At 33.8% G+C, this 22,391-nt stretch overlaps 1 protein-coding gene across 7 annotated transcripts in view; it reads right to left on the reverse strand.

Annotated features, from left to right (window-relative positions):
* Positions 1–22,391, reverse strand: part of EPHA7 (EPH receptor A7) — a 168,998-nt gene that overhangs the window by 79,297 nt on the left and 67,310 nt on the right. The window contains exon 6 of one of the 7 annotated variants that reach the window (XM_019663239.1): positions 15,823–15,950. The exons of the other annotated variants lie outside the window; for them this stretch is intronic. Within the exon in view, the coding sequence (XP_019518784.1) occupies positions 15,925–15,950 (26 nt within the window). The 3' untranslated portion in view covers positions 15,823–15,924. Of the gene's footprint in view, positions 1–15,822; positions 15,951–22,391 lie in introns of those variants that run through there. 7 annotated transcript variants of the gene reach the window in all.

The raw sequence follows: 22,391 nt of genomic DNA on the forward strand, positions 1-22,391 counted from the left end.
ATAACATCCTGCCTTTGCCATCAATGAGATCTATCAAAGATTGAAAAACAATAATTCTAGGTTTATAAACTGCCTGATGTCTTCATCAAACATTAGCCATTTAACAGATAATTCTATTCATAGATTAAGATTCATGTAATGAAAATCTCTTAGAACTCAAGAATAACCTCATAGTGATAGTAGAAGGAAAACGGGAAGAGATTGATATGCATCTCCCCCAATAATCTAGGTTCCATGAGAAACTATGACCATTTCATCACTACATCTCAGGTCCTCAGCAAATTACCTGACATACAGTAAGGACTCGATAAGTGTTTGTTAAACAAATGAGTACAAACACAAAGGAAATTTCAATATAACATTGCCACAATATTCATGTCAATTACACCTATAGAGAGTGATCCTAAATGAATTTGAGTGTTAAATACCTAATGAACACCGTAACTAGAACTTACTTAGAACAAAGGCTGACATTCACATGATCTAAACTCCTCCATATGTGATGAGTTCCTGTATGTCATTGAAAATTGTAAGCAGAAGGAAGAACAGAAAGCAATTTTTAAAACCGAGAAATTATTTCTTCCTTGGATTTTTAAGGTAATATATTCTCTCTTCCTTTTTCATCACTTTGAGCAAGTGAGTTTCCTGTTAACGTGAAAATACACAGAGACCTGGTATCTCATCATGGCATATCATAGTTTTGGACTAAAATTCTTCAGGCAATGTACTCCATGAACACCGACATTTTTTCTTCCTTGCATTCTACTTGATCTCCAGTGGCTAGCAGAGTTTTTGACCCTTCATAAGCACTTAATGTTTATTGAATAAATAAATAAATGGACAGAAAATAACAGAGAGACACATTGTAACTAAATAGAAGAACTTTCTAAGACATAAAGCCTCACAGTTTTGTGAAGATTAATGTCTTATCTTCATCAGTTTTCTCCAAGTTAGCTTAATTCATTCTTTCAAATGGCTTTCATACTATACAATTGTGAGTTGCTTCATAATTGGGCACAATACTGCCAGTTGGAGGTGACAGTGATAGAGCACACCTGAATGTCAGCCACCCCTAGTCTATAGATTAGTGAGATCTGAGACATGCAAGATGTTCTGACGGCCACTAGACTCAGACTGAGTTCATTATATTCAGAGTTCAGTTCCCCTGCCTCACCTTGTGGGCTTTTAACATTTGGCACAGATCACTGCTCCTTCCTTGAACCTCTTTCTTTGCTTCGAGGGCATTAAACTGAAATTTTCTTCCTATCTTACTGGCCAGTTCATTCTCTGTCACTTTTCCTGATTGCTCTTCATTACCCAGTGCCCTGGTACTCAAATCTGAAAGCTCTGTTTGATTTTATCTATACTAACTCTATTTATTATCTCATTTAGCTTCATTTACTTTAAATACCATATGTATGCTGGTAACACCAGATTTCTATCACTAGCCCAGGCCTCACACATGAACTCTATATTTGTATATCCAATTCGAAGCAACTCCAGCCATCTTAAACTTAGCATGTCCAAAACTGAGGCCCTAAACTTCTCCTTCAAATCTGTTCCGCTCATAATCTCCTGCATCTGAGTTACTAGCAATTTCATGTTTTCAGTTGCTCAGACTAAAATGCTCAGTCACCCTGGGTCTCTCGGTCATATCTCACATTTCAACAGTCAGCTAATCTTGTTGACTCTATGTTCAAAACACATCCGGGCTCTGACCATAGCTTCTTACCATTCATCCCCGTGCTAACAGTCTCTATAAACCACCTTCATCTCTGCAGTAGCATCCTGAACTAGTCTACCTCTATCCTTGAGCCCCTCTTATCTATTCTTTTTTTTTTTATTAGTTTCAGGTGTACAGAACCATGCAATAGTTATCCTTTTCACCCTCACAAAGTAACAATCCCCCTCCCCTCATCCACTGCCCTCCCACCCCCGATATCATACTTATCTATTACAATTCCATTGACTACATTCCCACACTCTACTCCACATCCCATGACTGTATGTATATATAATTATAGTTGACATACAATATTTTTCAACATCAGCTTCAGAAATACAGTGCAGTGGTCAGGCCTGTACACCGACTATAAAGTGGTCTCCCTAACAAGACATGAGTCCATCCGGCACCCTAAAAAATATTTACAACACTATTGATTATATTCCCCAGACTGTCTTTTCTATCCCTGAGGCCATATTGTAGTTACCAATTTGTATTGTCTCATCCCTTCCCTTTCTCCTTCATCCCCACCCCCTCCCAACTAGCAACCATCAGTTTTTCCTCTGTGTCTCTGAGACTATTTCTGTTTACATTTCTCATTTATTCCTTTTTTTAGATTCCACGTATAAGTGAGATCATATGGTATTTGTCTTTCTCTGACTTATTTCACTTGGCATAATGTTCTCTGGGTCCATCCATATCGTTGCAAATGGTACGATTTCCTTCTTCTTTATAGCTGAGTAATACTCCATTGTGTAAATGTACCATAGTTTCTTAATCCAAACATCTACCGAAGGGCATTTCGGTTGTTTCCAAGTCTTAGCTATTGTGAATAGCACTGCAATGAACATAGGGGTACATATATTTTTTTCAATATAATGTCTTGGGTTTTCTGGATAAATACCTAAGAGTGGGATTGCTGGGTCATAAGGTAGTTAGTTCCATTTCCAGTTTTTTGAGATACCTCCATACTGACTTCCACAGTGGCTGCACCAGTCTGCAGTCCCACCAGCAGTGCACCAGGGTTCCCTTTTCCCCACAACCTCGCCAGCACTTGTTGTTTGTTGATTTATTGATGATAGCCATTCTGACTGGGGTAAGGTGGTATCTCATTGTGGTTTTCATTTGCATCTCTCTAACAATTAGTGAGGTTGAGCATTTTTTCATAGTCCCTCTTGTCTATTCTTAACATAGCAGCCACACGACGTTGTTAAAATGGAAGTAGACTGATGTCACTCCTTTCTATTAATCCCCAATGGCTTTCCATTTCCATCTAAAACCAGTGGATATGACCTACAGGGACCAACACAACATCCTCCAACCCCATCAACTCCCTGACCCCCACTTCTAGTCTGCTCTGTCTCTCCACACCAGCTATCCCCACCTCCCCACTGAACACGCCGAGTGTGCTCTTTGCTCAGGACCTTGCACACCTTGCATTGTTGACTGCAACACTCTTCCTTCTTTTGTTTTCACTTTCATATTTTACAAAGGCTTTTATTTAAATGCCATCACCTCAAAGCAGCCTTTCCTGACAACCTTTAAAAAACTGCATCCCCTCTCAACTCTGTTCATGCCTTGCCTACACTATTTATTTGGACAACATCGTCTAATTTTTAAATATTTTACACATTTAATATATTTGTGTCTGCTCCATCCTGAGCCTCACTCCTATTAGAAGTTTCTTAAGGGTAGATTTTGGGGTTTTTTTGTCTACTGCTTTTTCACAATACCTAAAATAATGTATGAAACTTATATGTTCAATAAAGATTTCTGAATGATAAAAGAATGAATGAACATTTTAAAGGAAAACATTTCACTACTGAATTTTCAAGTATCAGCCAGCTGGAAAGAGTTTTGGTGTGATGGAATCCACACCATCCCAGAAGTGTGCCATATGTCACACTCTTTTTTTTTTTCCCCAGTCAACAGAGAAGTAAGCTGGTTTTACCCAACTTTATTATCATTGGATAACAAGATTTCTCCTAGGACACTGGTTCATAAGTTATAGCAATTTGAAAGCATAAGAGGGTCACTAGTCACTCTGGGTAATAATACATTCTCATTATAGAACTCTCATGGAAGCCTTAATCAGTGTGTCCCCTGCAAGCAGACAACTTAAACACAGGAGAGTAATTCTCTGGGGGATAGACAGGTGAAAGACAGCATGGCCTCCATAGGCAAACCACATATATACGATGGTCATCATATTACTTTGACTAAACAATAAAATAAACAAAATAGGCACAAGTCTAAGTTCCTAATTTAAAGATAACAAACTTAAGAAAGTAAAAGAAGGAAGGGAACATTGTGTAGAACAAATTAACTGAAACTATATTATAAAAATCCATGTTCATCTTTCATTATCAAAATCAACTTGTAATAAGGACACTATAATGGGGAAAGTTTCATCATTTTAACACACCTATATAACTAACTCCTCACAGAGTTGAGATTAATAAAGTAAGGTAGTTTTTTTTTAATTATCAATATTTTTTAACTTTTGTCTCAATTAGACAATTTATATTTCAATATCAGTGACGTTGAATAAAATCTTTCTTCAGACCTCTACTATAATGATAGAAGTGATTCATACCTACGATAGATAACTGCACAGTATGTTCCTCAAATACCGAATGAAGCACTGGTCACTAAGCATTTATCATTTCTCTTTTAAGCAAAATAACTGAAATTTTAAATTGCAAATCATTAGTAGTTTTTATTTCAGACATAAAAGTTTGAAAATGTTTGTCAATTAACATCTAAGCCAGACCATAAGCAATATTAATGCAAATATGAAAATAAAATGGTCAGTTTTAGACATACTAACATAGCAACAAAATATGGTTCAAGAGCTCTTCCAAGAATTTTACTCCATATATAATAAAGAATGTGAGTGCTATACCATGAATTATGAATCCTGATATATTTGATTTTTCATTTACTTTCCCAACATAGATATTCTTTATAGGATTTTGAAAATAAGGGGGCATCTTTCAAAGCATGCATTCAATCCATTAGAAAGTATGGCTGAGGTTAAATAAATTTAGTGACTTTCTTAATTTTCTCAAATATTCTTGTCATTTTCTCAAATATTTTTGATAACTATATGTATACAATAATCTTGTTCTATGAATAGTCTACTTCATACAGTGATACTATGGCCGACTAGAAAGTGAAACTTGCTGTATTTGCTAAAGGGCCCATTTTCTTCTCACTACACTCAACACAGTTGAAGTGAAATGAAAAACAAAGATCCATGGTTGGAAAAGAAAATACTGAGCAATGAATGATATGGATGAATTAAACTACAGACATACCTTGGAGATATCATGGATTTGGTTCTAGACCACCAGAATAAAATGTGTATCTCAATAAAGCAAATTGTAGTCATTTAGCTGGGGGAGGTTCTTGCCTTCAATGTGTAAAAAACACAGTATCTGTGAAGTGCAATAAAATGAGGCGTGCCTGTATGACAATGTAAAACACTAAAGTATAACCAGATCTCTTATTTCACAATGGTCAAAAGAAAAACTATGTTGTCGGGGGAATAGAGAAAAACGTCACACTCAACGGGAGAAGGGGAGATTAAAGAAAATTGGAATAATTCTTGTTATGCAATGTTAAACACAGTTATTACATTCTTTTTGAAATAGTGCATGAAGTGGTAATCACAGTATGAAAATGGCTCTTTATCTAAGGCTATCAACAGTATTTTCTCCAAGGACACAGAAATTATTATTCCCTCTCTTCTTTGTTAGCTTGAACATCAGCCAAGAAGGCATCTGAAAAGGTGCCACGCATTTATCGACTCCTTACTCTGAAACTGATCATAGATATTATGGAGAACACACAACTAACCAACATTGAGCATTTCTTAAGTGGCTTTAATTAGATGATCTGTCTGATCACATTCACATTCAAGAGTGGGCTTACGGGTCAAACATTTGACTATATCAATGGCTATTTGAAGAAAACTGCAAATGTTGGAGTTTAAATTACCTATAATGGTTTAGGTATAACTTTTGACAAAGAATGTATAAACCAGAATACTACAAAGAGGGATATCACTGTACCTTAGAAAAAGAAGTCAACTACGATGGCTTAGTAGTTTTTCTCTAGTTTCATTTTCCACCTATGTAGTCACATCACTATAATAAAACCATGTTTTTAAGGTCTCCACTGATATTCTTCTAGCTAAATCCAAATGTCTTTTCTCAGTTTTCTGTAATCATAAACCCTTTCCAAATTCTGCAACTCTCAAACACATGCCTTCCTGAAATAACACAGATTACATCTTTAGCAGAAAAAAATATAGAAAAAGCATGTTCTGTATGTAGATCACTCAAATCAAATGCACACGTAGGCCTTTCTTTCTTTTTTTTTTTTGTCCCTTCTACAATGCGATCTAGATTTATTTATATATACACGTAAACGTATTTCAAAGAAATGATCATGGAGAGTTAAAGAAATAGCCTGAATGACTGAGGACAAGAATTATTCCACTTGAAATATACAAACAATTGAGGTAATGGTGCTTTCTCACCCAATACATTCCTCGATGTAATTTGTGTGTGTGTGGCAAACAACAATTCAACTATATCATGCATTGTTTAGTCTGTCAATTTATGATTTCTTCAAAGGTTATGTATCCCTCACTTTTCAGCTGCTAGTATGAACCACTTTTAAAACGTGAGTCATGTTATCTGTTCCATAGTATCCACAAGCCAATACTAAATTCATTATATCAATTCTGCTTTAAGGGGAACACAAACAAATCTAAGTCACATTACTCACAAAGTTCAATATGTATTATGCACCTAATAGGCACCTGATAATTGTTAGGTGTTGACTTTAGAAAACATGTTTAATAAGAGCACTTCTTTAAAAATATTCTCACAGAACTGGACTCAAAGTATATTTACAGTACAGCTCAGTGGACCTTGTGGGAGCTGAGGCGTGGATATGAATAAAGCAATTGATAGAAATAAATAAATAAATAAAACATCTTGAGAAATTAGTACATGAATAATAATGTTCATAAGATATAATAAATATAATGGAAATGATAACTCTTCTTAGCCTCACTCTGGCAAGTTACATTTCTGTTAATTCTGTCTATGACTATAAAGAGAACACACTCTAAACAATGAACAGGTATTTACAGAACATGAACTTTGCATATTTGCAATCATTAATCTGATATAAACTTTTACAATAATTGAAAATGCCATTTCTCTCTTTGCTAAGTGGCTTATTTTTAATTATATGCAGTTTCTGCATTAGGAACTCAACCATAACGTTAAAATTTTAATTTTTCTGCTACATAGGAATATAAATATATTTCTGCATGGCAAAAATAAACAAGTTTGTACAAATCTTAGTACTGCTTTTGTGCACATTCTAATAATACATCTTAACTTCTGAAAGCAAAGAGCAAAAGATATTTTTAAAACTGGCTTAAAGTTTCAATACGGTTAAGTAAAAATATTATTTAAGGCTTTTTTAATTTCAAATTTTCACATAAACTGATATGATCAATAATGTGATTTGGCAACGATTTAAAGTAATGAATTATTCAAAGTGCTAATTTAAAATCAAAACTGCTGAATCAAATTCATCAAAATAATAGAAATTATTTTATATTCCTATTTATATTAATTTTATATTTCTTTAGATAAGTCTCTAACTTATATATGCTACACCTAGAATATGAAATACTTTCCAATTACTAGAGAGCAAATTTAACACTCAATGTTGGAAAAAAATGTCCAAAGAAGTACATTAGATGTTATCATTGCTCCTACACTGGGTTGAAAACATCCATGCATTACAACTAGGATATTCTGAACCAAACCCCAAAATATGAAGGCTAAAAGTGTGATGCCAATCTATTTCATTCCCTCATAATGAGTATATTTTGCATGTTTCCCTTTTACACTTAATCCAAAAGTAGTATAGACCGTGATGTGTACACTGTATCTAGAAATTTTCCAGTACGATTATGCATCACATGTTTATTATAATTGACTTTTTTTCCAGAAACAAGACACCACAAATACAAAAAGCAAGGACAGGAATAGGTAAAGTACCGAGTAAATAAGCAGATAGACAATAGAGCTTATATGAATTCACTGGTCATCTCACCCAGCCACTTTATAGCCTTGGGCAACTTACTTAACTTTTTCCCTGCATTCTGAATAATAGCATAGTCCTCACAAAACTAGTGATTTTGATACCTGAGAAGTCAATAAATTGTTAAAAGGCAGGACTGAATCCCTAACTATCATTTTATGTAACTCAAGTTTTACTTTTCCTACTTCCTAAAATGTATGGGAGTACTAAAATAGTATAAAAATTCTCTCTACTTCTGTTTTTAGTGTTAGAATGAAATGAGACTTTTCATTCAATGTAAGCATAATCTTCTACATATGTGATGTATTATCTGTCTAGGCTTGTAATATAAGCTGTTTTCCCTTACCAAAACTGGGACATGAATTCTATTTAAAATTTTACAATTTCATTGGTATTTACATTATAAATCCAAAGGATTAAAGTTCTGGGTGTCATTAGGGACATAAGGAATTACTTTAAAAAAAGCATTGAAATAATTATATCTTAAAAAGCACCTGTGTTTTGTGATGGAGACCACCAGAAAAGATATAGGGTTAGTAAGAAAAAGAAAAGGGCAAGAGGGAAAAACCTATTGGACCCATAAATTAGCTTGTAATTTGGTGAAACTGCAATAATCTGCCAGTTTTTGTTTTTATTTTTCAATCCCATGCTATTTATAGCAATGAAAATGGAGACCTGGAAACAAATTATACCTTTCTTAATTTTTATAATAATAAGAATTCTTAATGTCATTTAAATAAATCTAAATTACATCACTTTTCTTTGCATCTGGTGAAAAATTGGAGAGATAGGTACTATTTATTTAATGATGAAAAAGAGATTAAGATTCAAATCATTCATGGGGAAACTCCCTTTTTCATCTCTTGATATTCTACAGTGATGGTGGGAAAGAATTGTGAACATGTATCTAGGATATGAGAGACATATGATGCACTTTCTATAACCTAGAGGCACAGATATTACCTTTATTACCCAATACAAATTGGATAATGTGTAATTATTATTTATATGTTTTAAAAGTATATTTAAAGTAGTACCAAAAAAGGGAAAAAAAAATTACGTACCAAAACTTTTAAGCCTTTCAACTACTGTAAGGCCTTCTCACACAAGGAAAAAAATAGTAACCATCACATAACTTTATTTACAATATTGCACTTGAGTTTTAAGGTTGCCCAGAAGAATATTCCTTACACTCTCCTCAATGACTTTAGCATCAGTAACCCAGGACATTTAAGGCATACGTGAAAGTTTCAGATTCTATTCATTTGCCATATGTTACAACCTACATTGATACCATGTGTCCATCCCTTTGAAAACCTAGCGGGTAGTCAAATGCACAGCTGGACAAAGCCTGTTATATCTTGTAAGGACAGAAGAGAACAGTTCTTCCCTCAAACCAGCAGCTATAGCTCAAGCCGCCCATAGTACCCTCTTGCTTTGAATGGCATCCTTCTTCCAATTAAAAAGATTTACCATTATTGTGAACGATGTGTAGAGTGACATAAATTGGATGCCCTTTATAAAACACTAGGAAAAATGAAAAAAACAAAGAAGCTTATGTCAGCCAACTTGTCCCTCGTTTACCATTTTTGGGTTGGGAGTGGTTAGGAAAACGTCATCTGTGAAGTATAAACAAGTCATTAAAAGTGACTGATGGTGTTGTTTTACTGTTTTGGGCTGAAAGCACATTCACTACAGTGAGAATCTTCACAGAAAATATCTTAAATGACAGAATAGCAATTTGCTGCTTTATTTTCAAATCCAATATTCCAAACCTCACTCTTCATCCATGGGAGACTGACCCAGAACACTAGAGAAAGATCCTCAAGGATAAGGTTGTTCAATCATGTCAAAGATTACCAGTGATCAAAAGCAAGTTTCCAGTGACCGCACACCATTTCCAAAAGGTCAGAATCACAAGATCTTGTAGTAAGTGAATGTGTTTACACACTGTAACAAAAGACTCCGCTTTTATTCTTTGGACTACAGATGAGAAATGAGACCTACTTTTCTGTGAGTAGTTCTTTGACCAATTCTACTCTTAGAAAAAGCTACTTTTACCAAATGGAAAATTCGTTTGGGCATAGTGCTGCTTGTTTAAGAGAAGTTTAAAGAGTCTGTTTCCAAAGGGCCTTAACTACTTTTTAAAAACATTCATTCTGATTTGTATAGTAAATGTATTCGGTAGATAATTGAGCGAGTTCTGTGATTAGAAAGCTAGCAGGAAACGAAAATAGTCTGACATTTTTCCATATCAAACAGAACAGTATCACAGACAAGTCTGTTGTTATTCTCACCACTGATCTGCAACCCGAAGCTCTCAAGTTAGATGTACCTCAGAAAGAGAAGTATCACAGGATGGAAAAAGCAGCAGCATCCTGGAGGCACATAAATGAATTCTCAGGGAACACCTGCTCTTTGTTCACCATTTATATGACTCTTGTGATGTTGGAATAGTAGTTTCATATTGTAGCACACTTTTCCTGTACCTAGCTGCTAACCTCCAACACAAATGGGAAGGCAGCGAGGACAGGGAGGAGAAAGAAAAAGGGGTAGGTGGGACGGAGGACAGACAGACAAGAAAAGTTAACATGTTAAACAGCACCAACATGAAGAGGAGGGGGCCCAAGAACATTGTCAGGATGCCAAAAACATCCCCTGCAGCAACAGCCCCGAGGGGTAGAAATGTAAAAGGCACAGGGTTATAGATCGGTCCGAAACTGCTGTCATATATTATTATTCCATCCAAAATTAGAGTGCATGTGCAAAATCACATTCTTCTCCCTCCTTTTTTTCTTACATTTTACATATTTTGGCTTCCTAATTATTGCTTTTGTTTTTCAAAAGTTTAAAGTAATCTGAGCAGGTGTGTGTGCCATAATGCATATTCAAGGACTTATTTTATAGCCAACAAAGGAAGAACTAATACAAAAGTCGAAACCAAACAGATACATTAAATGAAAACAATTTTCAGGTACTTTAATAGGCTCGTACAAAGCTACACAAGGGATTCTATACCACATGATTCTGTACCACAATTGTACCCTCAAAATTAAACTTTCTCAATCACATCTCTCCTACTCCTAGTTTGCCATAATTTGGGCTTAAATTTCAAATACAAATGTTCTTAAACATTTAAAACTTCCTCAAAGATATCAACTGTATCTGGATATTAAATAGTAACAAAAAACTATTAAAATAGGTCATTTTTTATTCTCTTTTATTTAATGGAGATTCATACTAGATTATCTCTTAAAAACAAACAACTAACGATTGTTGATATTCAGAATTTCTTCAATTTGTTTCTATTAAATCATCCTCTTCCAACTTTTTATTATTTTATGCAAAAACAAAACATAAATTGAGTCCAACAGCAGAAAAGGCCCTGTATTCTGAGAGAGCAGTAAAGAAAATTATGTAGTTATAATATTTATCCATATATCTAGAGAATTAAATTTTATGATAAATTAAATAAGCATTACATTTTATATAATCCATATCCATAGCATAAACTATGATAAGGTGCCAATGTATTTGCACACTGCTTCATGTTTTGGAAAAAAAATAAAATAAGCATAAAACAATAACATTGATACCTAGCATTATTTCTAAATGTAAAACAATATAAAAACTGGAAATAAAAATAAGCTTTGTTTATTGTGAGGCAGTCTTAAGAATTCAAATCTCATTTTAAGAAATAAATTATATCTAATACACCTCTTATTAATTCACGGATATATCCGGATTGTGATGGTTTTGCCTAGCAATAGGTTTATAGAAATATCTTTATTTTTGTATTTCTGGTTATCAAGAGGGCTACATTTTGTGAGAATGAAGTTAACATTATTTGTAGGAAAATCAGCATCAGTTTGCTAATTTTTCCAGGATTGTGCTTCGCCACAGTTAAATTTATAGCGCAGGTGTTCAAAATTCCATTCTAGTATATCAACACCACCAAGTGACAACTGCAAACTGGTTCTATTTTATAAAACATTATTTCAGGTACTGTTTCATGTAATACTGAGATTAACTAGTAAAATATAAAGATTACATTACTTGCCCAAGGTCATAAAGAAACTTGTTAACCTGCACTCAAACATTGCAACCCTAAATCCAGGGTTCTAAGCCCAACTTGTCTGATATGTCTTTTAAGTAAGTCTATCTGTATGTGCATTGTTATATAGAAACTGATTTTATTTTGATATAGGTAAATAATCTGCTCAGCTCAATATATTTATTGACTGTGTAAACAGCCTATACAATACAGATTTTTGGCAAGTCAATACACTGAAAGAGATTCACATCTAAGAATATATGTAAGAAAAGCAAACTAACTCAGATGAAATGTTTTTCGTTAACAAACCATTTCTAAAATTCTAAACTAATCCTCTCGATTCACTACAAGATGTTATATAAATGGTCTCTCTTATTTAAGCCTCAATTCTTTAATTGTGAACATTAAATTAATTATATTTATTACATTCACAGTTCAAAATGGTGTTATAGGGGAAAAAATCATTTACTGAAAAATATAAATTGTCATTATTCAGAAGTGCCAAAAAGAAACTAAATGGTAGGGACAGATGTTAAAGGCCATAAATTATTTGTCTAGATATTAATATTTAAGAGGAAATCTATGTAATTATTTAAGTAATATTATATACCCAATTATTAGAAGTGAAATATGTTAATAGAATATCCTTAAAGGAACTAATTCCTTTAAATTTTACAATATGAATTCATACATATTCATACATGATATGTACATGTCTGGGTGTACATGTGTGTATGTGAATACACAGGTATGCATGCACACCCTTTACTGAGGAATTCACAATAGTTAACCATGCAGTAATGAATCTTCCTCACCAATTTAAATTGAATTTAACTATCGTTTAGCTTATGAGCGATTATTATAAACACGTCTAATCGAAATAATATTAAATCAAATTATTGCATCTTCATCCTAGAAATATTATGGATGGCAAACTGTCTGTATATTCTTGCAATTAAACCACTGTGGAAAAAAACCCAAAAAACAAAAAAACTAGAATATTCATTTCTAAATGACAAGAGGAATACTTGGATGAAGAAGTACTACGTGATTTTTACAAAGTGATGTTAAATATTTTAGGAATCCATATTATATATATATATATATATATATATATATATATATATATATATATATAAAACATTAAAATGTGTTCAATTGTTTTCATAAAAAAACAACAGGCCCAATTGAAGTTATACATCAAGAGATTTAAAAAAAATAAAGTTAGATTTTAACTGTGTAGAATTTTCCTTTGCTGATGGGAAAGTTACAAATTCAGTCATAACCTGTAACCTTACGGAGATGCTGGGCAAGGCTTTGTGAGACAGGTAAGGGCTAGAGGCAGAGATGTATGGAGTTAACTGTATATGGGTGACAGTAAAGCTAGAAAATTACTCATCTTTTTCTCAGCATCATCAGTCCAAATTTCCCAAAATATCTTAGTGTGTACACATTATAACCTATTTAGTCTACTACAGATAGGACTGTCTTCTGCTAACCAAGCAATCTATCACTTAAAATAGCATCAGATATTTAGATCACTTTCAAACAGACAGTCAATCTATTTACACTATATTGTAATTTGATTTTTACGGCGCTCCCAGTGTTTCTCCAAATGGCCACAGAGTAGAAAAGTAAAACACTAAATATACTATTTCCAAATTAGAAAATTATAACACAATTAATTCATGTTTTCATTAGATTATAAAACAAGACTATAACAGAAATGCAAATTATATATTTCAGAATTATTGTACATGTATGTGTGTGAATTAAGTTAATAATTTTGAACTTTGGCGTTCATCAGTATAAGTAATTGAGAAATGAAAATCATCAAAATCAAAAGATAGGAAAACATAAATGTGAGATATCTGTTAATTCATAATAAAGAAAACTGCAGAAAATAGAGTATATGACTGAATATAAAGCACGTTAATTGCAAGTCATTCTAATTTTGAGCCAACCATCTTTTAACCCAAATATTCACCTAAATTCATACAAACCTTAAATCTTAAACTAAAGGGCCATGCTTAAGTTTAGGTGGTAACTGTGGCAAATTTATATCAACAGACTGATGCACATGCTCACTACAGTTAACAATTTAATACATATCCCCAACATACAAAATGACATGCAGATTGGCTACACCTAGAAGTGAAAGTTTTCATGATTACAATAATCTATAGGCTTCATTGACTATAAAAGTGCACTTGTGATGTCAAATATAATTTAATCACATCTAAGAAAGAAACTTCTAAGACATGGTTCCAGCATTTGGAAGGCCCCAGATCTCTTTCAGTGTCTGCCTGGTTAAAGACCCAAGGCCCATTGAAGCACACATAATTCAGGAGGCCTGCCTGCCAGCAATAAAGGCCGAAATTGGATACTTGGTGAGATTAATTACCTAGATAGGGCTTGATAATGCAAGTCAAATGGGAATGTAATTAAAGTGCACCTTCCATGAAAATTATTCATTGCTGATGGATCAGGTGACAGATAAATCAAAAGGCATTTTAAGAAAGTCTACAGGTTAACTTGAAGCAGGTCTTTCCTTTTTATAAAACTTTGGAATCACAGGTGTGGAATTCACTCTTGCTGTCCTATATTCATCATGATACCACAAGACAAAAAGCTAGATTGTAATATAGACTATTAGAAACAGAAGCCAATAGAAAACCCATTAGGATCACAGTTACCAACAAAAGGTCAACTAGACTGTAACCATTTGGCTGGCAGCTTGCAGAAGAGAATATCACTCTATGTTCATACTATAATGGGGATTGCAGCCATAAAAGAACAAGTGATGAATTAATAAGTTGACTAGTCCCCAGGGTGCAATTCTTGCAGATGAAAGACATGCTGGGGTAATCAAATGGAGTCATAAATTAGATAAATTGAATAGCATAAAAGTATTTTACCTCATCATTATTAAATAAAGTCTTCCTGGATGTGCTGTTAATTCTTTACTGTCAATATGTTTATTTACAGTGTAAGAACAATAAAAAACAGTGTTTTATAACAATTGCTGGGTAATTTCAGTTACTCAGAGGGATACTGAATCTAATTTCCATGTTGAGTTCTCTTAGGTGTATTTATTATACACCAAGAGCAGATAGACAAAACAAAACGTCCATTTCAACTTTACTGGAAAATATGGCTTTATATGTTACTCATTTGCTTGCTCTAATTAGTGACCTGTATAAAGAAAACATAACAGTTGTCTTGTCTACAGGAACAAACTTACTGCTGAATATGAAAACAATGTCATCTCGTGATGGTATATGGAATTCACAAACAAGGACAGCTGCTGTTAGAAAAATAACAATAACCTTAGCATAAACACTGAAAAAATTTACTCTATGTAAATATTAATGTATTACTACAAACCCTAAAATAGTTATGTAACTTTTCCAAAAACTTACTCTTTATGTTTTATTTAAACTTAGAAAAGTTTGAAGTCAGAGTCCCCTCAATAAATCATCCATCCCAACATCAGATAAAAATCCTTCCAATTTAAAGACAATCAAAATACTAAAACCTAAGTTGCGCTACTACTTATAGGCTCATAACACATATTCTTCACAATTCTAATAAAGCAATATTTCTAAAATTGTAGTAGATAAAAACAAATTTTACACAGCTCTTTCCCACATGGTGAAAACCCAGAAAAAAATTCATAGGCAAGCACACAATTAGATTGTAGATATGTAAATTTGATACACAAGGCCTGTTTATATTTTAAATGCTATAGGTAAATGTATAAAAATACATCTGTCAGAGAATCATCTGTTTATAGTTCTCCATTGCTAAAGGTTACTGATTAAAATTGAAAACAGGCATGGGAAATGCCCGGCGCAGTTTATCAGGAGACACTGTTCTTTGTGTTCCCTGCAGTTTCCAGTTAGTAACTTAATCCCAGCCAAACTATAAAGTAAACTGCTCATGATTTGTCAGATTAGCCGATGCTTATCCAGAAAAATGGTCTGAAAAAAGAGTCACCAGGAGAGTATAATTAAGATCCATTCGTCCGTTTCATCCCTGGATTGAAGAAAATAATGAAACATCAAAGTGAGACGGCAGTCTAAAGGCGGCCAGTTAGTATCTTCTCAAACATAACACCGGTAGTTAACGCAGCAGGTGCACCAGAAGTGACTTACAAACCATAATATCCCAGGTTTGTTGAAATGCCTTCATGGCTTTCTGTTCTCTGTTTATGTTAGTTTTAAAGGTAAAAGGAACATGCCTTTTATGTTTATAAAATTTTATATTTATAAAAGGTAAAGGCTTAGTAGTATTGACATGCTATATAGAAGGAAGAATAAAGTTTCCAAACTTTTAGGTGGACCTCCTACTTTTTTATAGGTGAGCACATGATATGGGGCATAATTTAAAATGTCTGGGAGAAAGAAAAGAAACTAGGAAGATAAGATATATGAAAACCAGAAGTGGAACAAAAAAACGTACGTCTATAACTATACACACTATATATAGTAACGGACCTAGACTTTATGATGTGTGTAACAGGCCATTTGATTTTATAACAATATTTTATATTAAGAATGATAATAAATATGAGAGGAGGCATTGTTACAAATGCGTAATTTATCTGTATAGAATTAACAGCTAGCTTTCCTTTTATGACCTCTATTTCTGAGATTATCAGGTTCTCAACAATGAAATTTATGTGAGGCTAAATTTGGGTTCTTGGTGATGTCAGGGATGTGGGAAAACAGGGTGATCTGTCAAAACAAGGAGAAAACAAGGTTATGATAATGTATTAGAAGAGAACAAAGACAGTCATTTTTTTTCAAATACAATCCAGACTCATTTTCTGTCTTAGAGCCTTTACCAGTCTGATAAATGTTGTATGAAATCAGCATAAAAAGTCATCAATTACAATTCAATTCAGCTAACTTGGAGCACTTACACCGCACATGCCCTAGTGTTCGGTTTTGTCTCCAACCATGACAAACACGATTATACCATTTTCTACCCCAAGTTGTCGATCAAAATTGTTTTTCACAGCTTGAAATTGTCAAATCCAATGGCCTTTCTTCTGTCTTCACTTCTACGGACCTCCTTTAACATCTGCATCTACGATCAACTGACTCAGGTAATGTCCCTGCCTTCAGTGACTGCCGCAGTCAGCTACTCTACTGGCCTGGGCACTCCTTTTTGGCCTCCATCACGTGCTTTTGACAATCTGCCAGCTCCTAACTCTTGGTGTTTTTGGAATTTCTCTCTCAAACTGTTTAAGTATATAGCTCCATCTCTCTTCCCAAGTAAGGACATTCAGTAACTCACCATCTACTATAGAACAGGGATTGGCAAGCTTTTGAGACAGAAGAGCCGATCCTGTCCCTCACAACAATTTAAAAATTATTCGAGAGCCATAAATATCTTTTTACAAATAAGGAAAATTAAAAAATCCTTTAAAGATTTTACAAATGAAACTATGAGTTTTATTTTTCATTTTCAATTTTACTTCAGAGCCACATGTACATACCCAAAGAGCCACATGTGGCTCGCGAGCAGCAGTTTGCCAACCCCTGATCTAGAAGACTGATTCATAGGGTTGAGGCCTTGATTCCCAAATGTATAACCCTCAGGCTCCACTCCCATCCTAACATCCATTCTCTTAGGGATGTATATGTGCTCATAAAGTATATGAAGTTAAAACGTACATATAACTGTCTATACACATGTCTATACACATAAATACATCAGCTCTTGTGATATAGACTAATGTAACAAGAGCTAAGGGTGTTTAAGAGTATTAGCAACATTTTAATAAACTACACAATAGTAATATGGCTTAACCAGTATCTTTGTATTTATTATCATATATGATTGCCATTATGCATGATGTGCCCAGACAATGTTCTGCATCTTCCTATATGGTGAAGTTCATGACTAAATATTATTAAAAATTGTTACATTATCTGAGGTCAACATGCTGTGGATAATTAAGAACTGTGTGCATTAAAGCTATGCCTACTGTTTTCCACAAATTTTCTTTTCTAGCCCTTGTCTCTTAAGGCCTAAGACAAGTGGCTACAGGTCTGTATTGTACGTCTCCGCCACACATTTTGTCACAGAACATACATAATTTACTCTGTCTTGTCCCTGATTCATTTTGTTGGGTTGCAGCAATTATCCCTCTTTTTTGACTGACCTCTTTATAAAGGGAGTGCATGAAATCTGGATAATTTTTCCTACGTTTTTACCTCTTTATTGATCCTTTTTTTGGACTTACAGTAACACAAAGGGCGCCTAAGTCACAAAACGGTTGAAATGGAAACAAACAGCAATTGGGTCCTCTCAGTAGTAATCTGCAGATCTGAAAGGCAAGATCTTGATAGTGTTCTCTCCTTTACCCTCTTACTTAGATCAGTTGGTTAAAACTGTTAATGATCCTCTTGGATCAATGCGTTTTCCTTGTAGCTCTAATTTACTGCATTGGATGATTAGTACAGATGTTTTTGTGGGTGGTTCTGCATTATTCCACCGGATTGCTTGTCTGAATCAAATTTGCTTCAGTTCATCTCCAATGAAGCAAGGAATAAAATAATCAACATTTACTCTCTCTTACCGCTGGTACTGAAAACAGAACAACGAAGTGCTTGCCAATTTAAAGACTATCCCCTACATTTCTCAAAGCTACGTCCCTCAGCTTATTCAGAGTTTGAAATGGTGTCTATGGTTGGGTGTAGCAGTGTGTAGGGCATGGGACCAGGGCAACCTAAGTGTGTACTTCAAATTTATGGGCCCACGTTTTTATCATCAGCAGCAACAGCATCAGTATCATCATCATCCTCGTCACCACCAATTCGTCTATACAGAAATAACGTATGAAATTATCATCCACTGGCTTTTCATTGTCTGAAATGGAGCTTACTGATTTCTGGCTATTAAATAAATATTTTCTGAAACTGTCTGCACACTGCTATTCCTTGAGTAGCATTTTGGGGGGAAATGGTGACAACAGTTTGCTCTTATATGAACTAAGAAAACAAAGATCCAAACCTTTTTGTACTATGAAACAATACCAAGCAAGTCAGTAACCAGTTTTGGTCAATGGAAAAAAATCACTTCTTGATTCAATTCACATTGAAAATATTTTACAAATTTGTTAGTTTGTATTTTTAGTATAGTAATGCTATAATATTATATATATATATATATATATATATTGCTGGTTTTATTACTTAATTGTTTAAAACCTCAAGAAAAAGAGACTGAATTCAATATATATTGATCCAGGGTTGTACCCTGAAAAAAACTGGTATATATTACACAAGTCCATGCTATTAACTTGCTTTTTGTATTTTTTCCCCCTAAAAGTAAAGAGTAGGTGGTCTGGTTAGTCACATTTCAGTTAAAACAGATTTTCTGGATCTCAACTGGACAAAACCTCTTGACTTTAAAAGTAAAGTTGCTGTTTCTTTATAAATAATGTTGCAGTGGATGCATTTTCAAGTTGCTAAAATCTTCACTTGATAAACTGACAGCAGGCGAAATGAAGGATCTCCTATTCAGCGCAACACATATAGTAAGAATTACCTTATGTAATTCCATCATTATGGACTATTCCAGGATAATGATCCTAATGGGCAGTGATATATTTTTTGAAGAGCCTATTTAGAGGAAGCTTAAATTTAACAAGATATAAATTAAAATCTCCAAAATGTAGAGTGATAAAAACTTTTCACTAGAAAATCCTGAAGCAGCATTCACTTCTTAATCAAGTAGAAATTGCTAGTTTAATGTTACAAGAATATGACAAACTTGCTCATGCTTGAAAACTCAGGGACAAGACTCAACTTATTTTGTATCAAATGTTCTGCTACCATCAACGTAGTACCTTATATAATTTATTAGATAATGAATTGGCTCTGTTAAAAGAATTGCCTTGGTTATCAAAAGCAAAATATTACTGTTGGTCTTTCTGCTGCTTAGCACTTTTTTTTGGGGGGGGGATCACAGAAATGCATAAAATTTCTCCAGTTCCAAATCCTTGCCCTATTCACAAAAGTGTGCACACCTTGGCTGTCCTCATGGATATGGAAATTTAATAACTTCCTTCAAAATAATAGGATATAACTAACTTATCTCAGGGATGACTATTTGTATTAGTCTGCCCAGGCTGCTATAACAAAATACCACAGACTGAGTGTCTTGAAAAACAAATTTCATTTTCTCACAGTTCTGGAGGCTGCAAGTCCCAGATCTCCAGGGTCCAGGTTCTGATGAGGGCTGTAATTCTGGCTTGTAGATTGCAGCCTTCTCACTGTGTACACACATGGCCTTTCCTTGGCAGTGCACACAGACTGAACAAGCTCTCCAGTCTCTTATATGGACTAATCCCATAGGAGCAGGGCCCCAAACCTATGGCTTCATTTAACCTTAATGACTTCCTTAGAATCTCTCTTTCAAATATAGTCACATTGGAGATCAGGGCTTTAACATATGAATTTGGGGTGGGGGTACCCAATTCAGTTTATAGCAGTGTTAGAACTTAGTTATTGCACAAATTAACTCTTTCTTCCCAGATACTTAAATATCATTATCCACAAAGTAGAAATTCTGTTATTAAAAAAATTAAGATTGAGATGTATTAAACTGAAACTATGTGAGGCTACTTAAAACACCTTATACTGGGTTTCTTTCCAATGTTTACAAAGAGTCCTTCCATCAAGCTATATGATCAACTTGTCACTCTAACCCGAACATAAGCATAAGTACTTCATTAAAAATATTTATAAAAGCAGAAAAAGGTGGATTTGACAACTTACAAAGATACTGGGATTGGAGAACATGGAGGTGTGATGAAGATGAAGGTGTGGAGGTGAGAACACAGGTGGCTTAGGGGCATGTCTTTACATAAGTCATGCCCTATGGCATGAATTAGCATGACTGAATTTGCTCTGCCTTTCAGACACAAAAGGCTTATAAAAGAACTAGAAACACAATAGAAATGCATAGTTTGAAGGGTTTACTGTTAAAGGAATCTCATTCAGTTGATCTTTCTGCTGCAGATAGCATAAGCGTGTGTATGTGCATATGTTTTAACAACATTAAAACTATTTCTATAAAATGTTTTTTGCTGATGGTCGTGTTGGTGTTTCTTGCATTCATGTCTTGTTTCACCTTCCGGAAACTGCTGCATTGATATTACTTAATATAATCAGTAAATGCTCAAACAAGAAAATACCTTTTCTTAACATCATGTTCTCTTAAAATATAAATCAAGCTTATATATTCCTAAGAAATATCAAAATATATAAACTTAAATGGAATTTATTTTACTTATAACTTGGACTATTATTTTAAATCATTGAAAAAAATCATCTGAGTTAATTCATGAAAATAACAGTCACAGATGAATCACATGAATAAATATAAGTAAAGATATTCCTTACAAATACAGGAAATGGCTTTTGCTATTGTCTTTTTAAACTGATTTTGATTATGTATGTTATATCATATAACTCTATGCTTATATTTTATTTGACACATTATAGAAACATTACAGAAATCTAAATAAAGGGAACACTAAGTAAATCTCACTTTTGACAGAGAAATAAGATCTGGGCCCTTGAAAACATAGGGAAATAAGTCAAATTAAGATATGCAAGGGCCTTTTTAAAGTTTCTTAAAGAAGGGTAATAGAATAGTAGCCAGAAGGAAAATACTATAGTTACTAATGCTCTCTCCTCGAGATTACATTTGTTATTAATATCCTCAGGAAGTAACACTTCTTAGCAGGTCCCTTTTTTATTGAACAGTAACTTATCACCAGACTACTGAATCAATCTGCAAATTCCAGTATAAAGGACTATAGATAACAGCCCATGATGAGGTTACATACTGTTAATTCTGAGGAAAGCAGTGCACTTCATCACAATAATCTAGGTCATCACTATATACTTTACCATGTGACCTTTGTTAAGTCATACACTCTAAACTTCAACATTTTACCTGTAAGTGGTATTAATACTTGTTTTACCAACTTTATAAATTTACTTCAAATTTTAATGATATGATGTATGTATAAGTGCAATCTGAACCATTCATCCATATACAACAAAATTTATGATGAGGGAAACAAAACAGGTATTTTTGAGAGAGACTCTATAAGTTATCTGCAGAAAAATTCAGATGTCTCTCCATACCATAAGGGCAGATTTGCTGATACTTTCTATATTTTCGGAAAATGTCTTCTAAATATGTTTTTTAGCAGGTATCAAGGCTAAGCAGGAATATATATGTGCATATATGTTTATACATACATATATGCATACATATACATATATACATATATAGTATATATAGTACGTGTGTGTATATTTATATATTATATATATACCAACTACTATATGTAATACATCAACCTTGTGTGGAGGATATACGAAGTTTAAAACTTAAACCAGTGACCTTGCCTGTTAAACATCCAGGTTATCCCACTTGTCTATCAGA

Source organism: Hipposideros armiger, unplaced genomic scaffold, assembly GCF_001890085.2.
Source record: "Hipposideros armiger isolate ML-2016 unplaced genomic scaffold, ASM189008v1 scaffold_387, whole genome shotgun sequence".
NCBI classification, from domain to species: domain Eukaryota; kingdom Metazoa; phylum Chordata; class Mammalia; order Chiroptera; family Hipposideridae; genus Hipposideros; species Hipposideros armiger.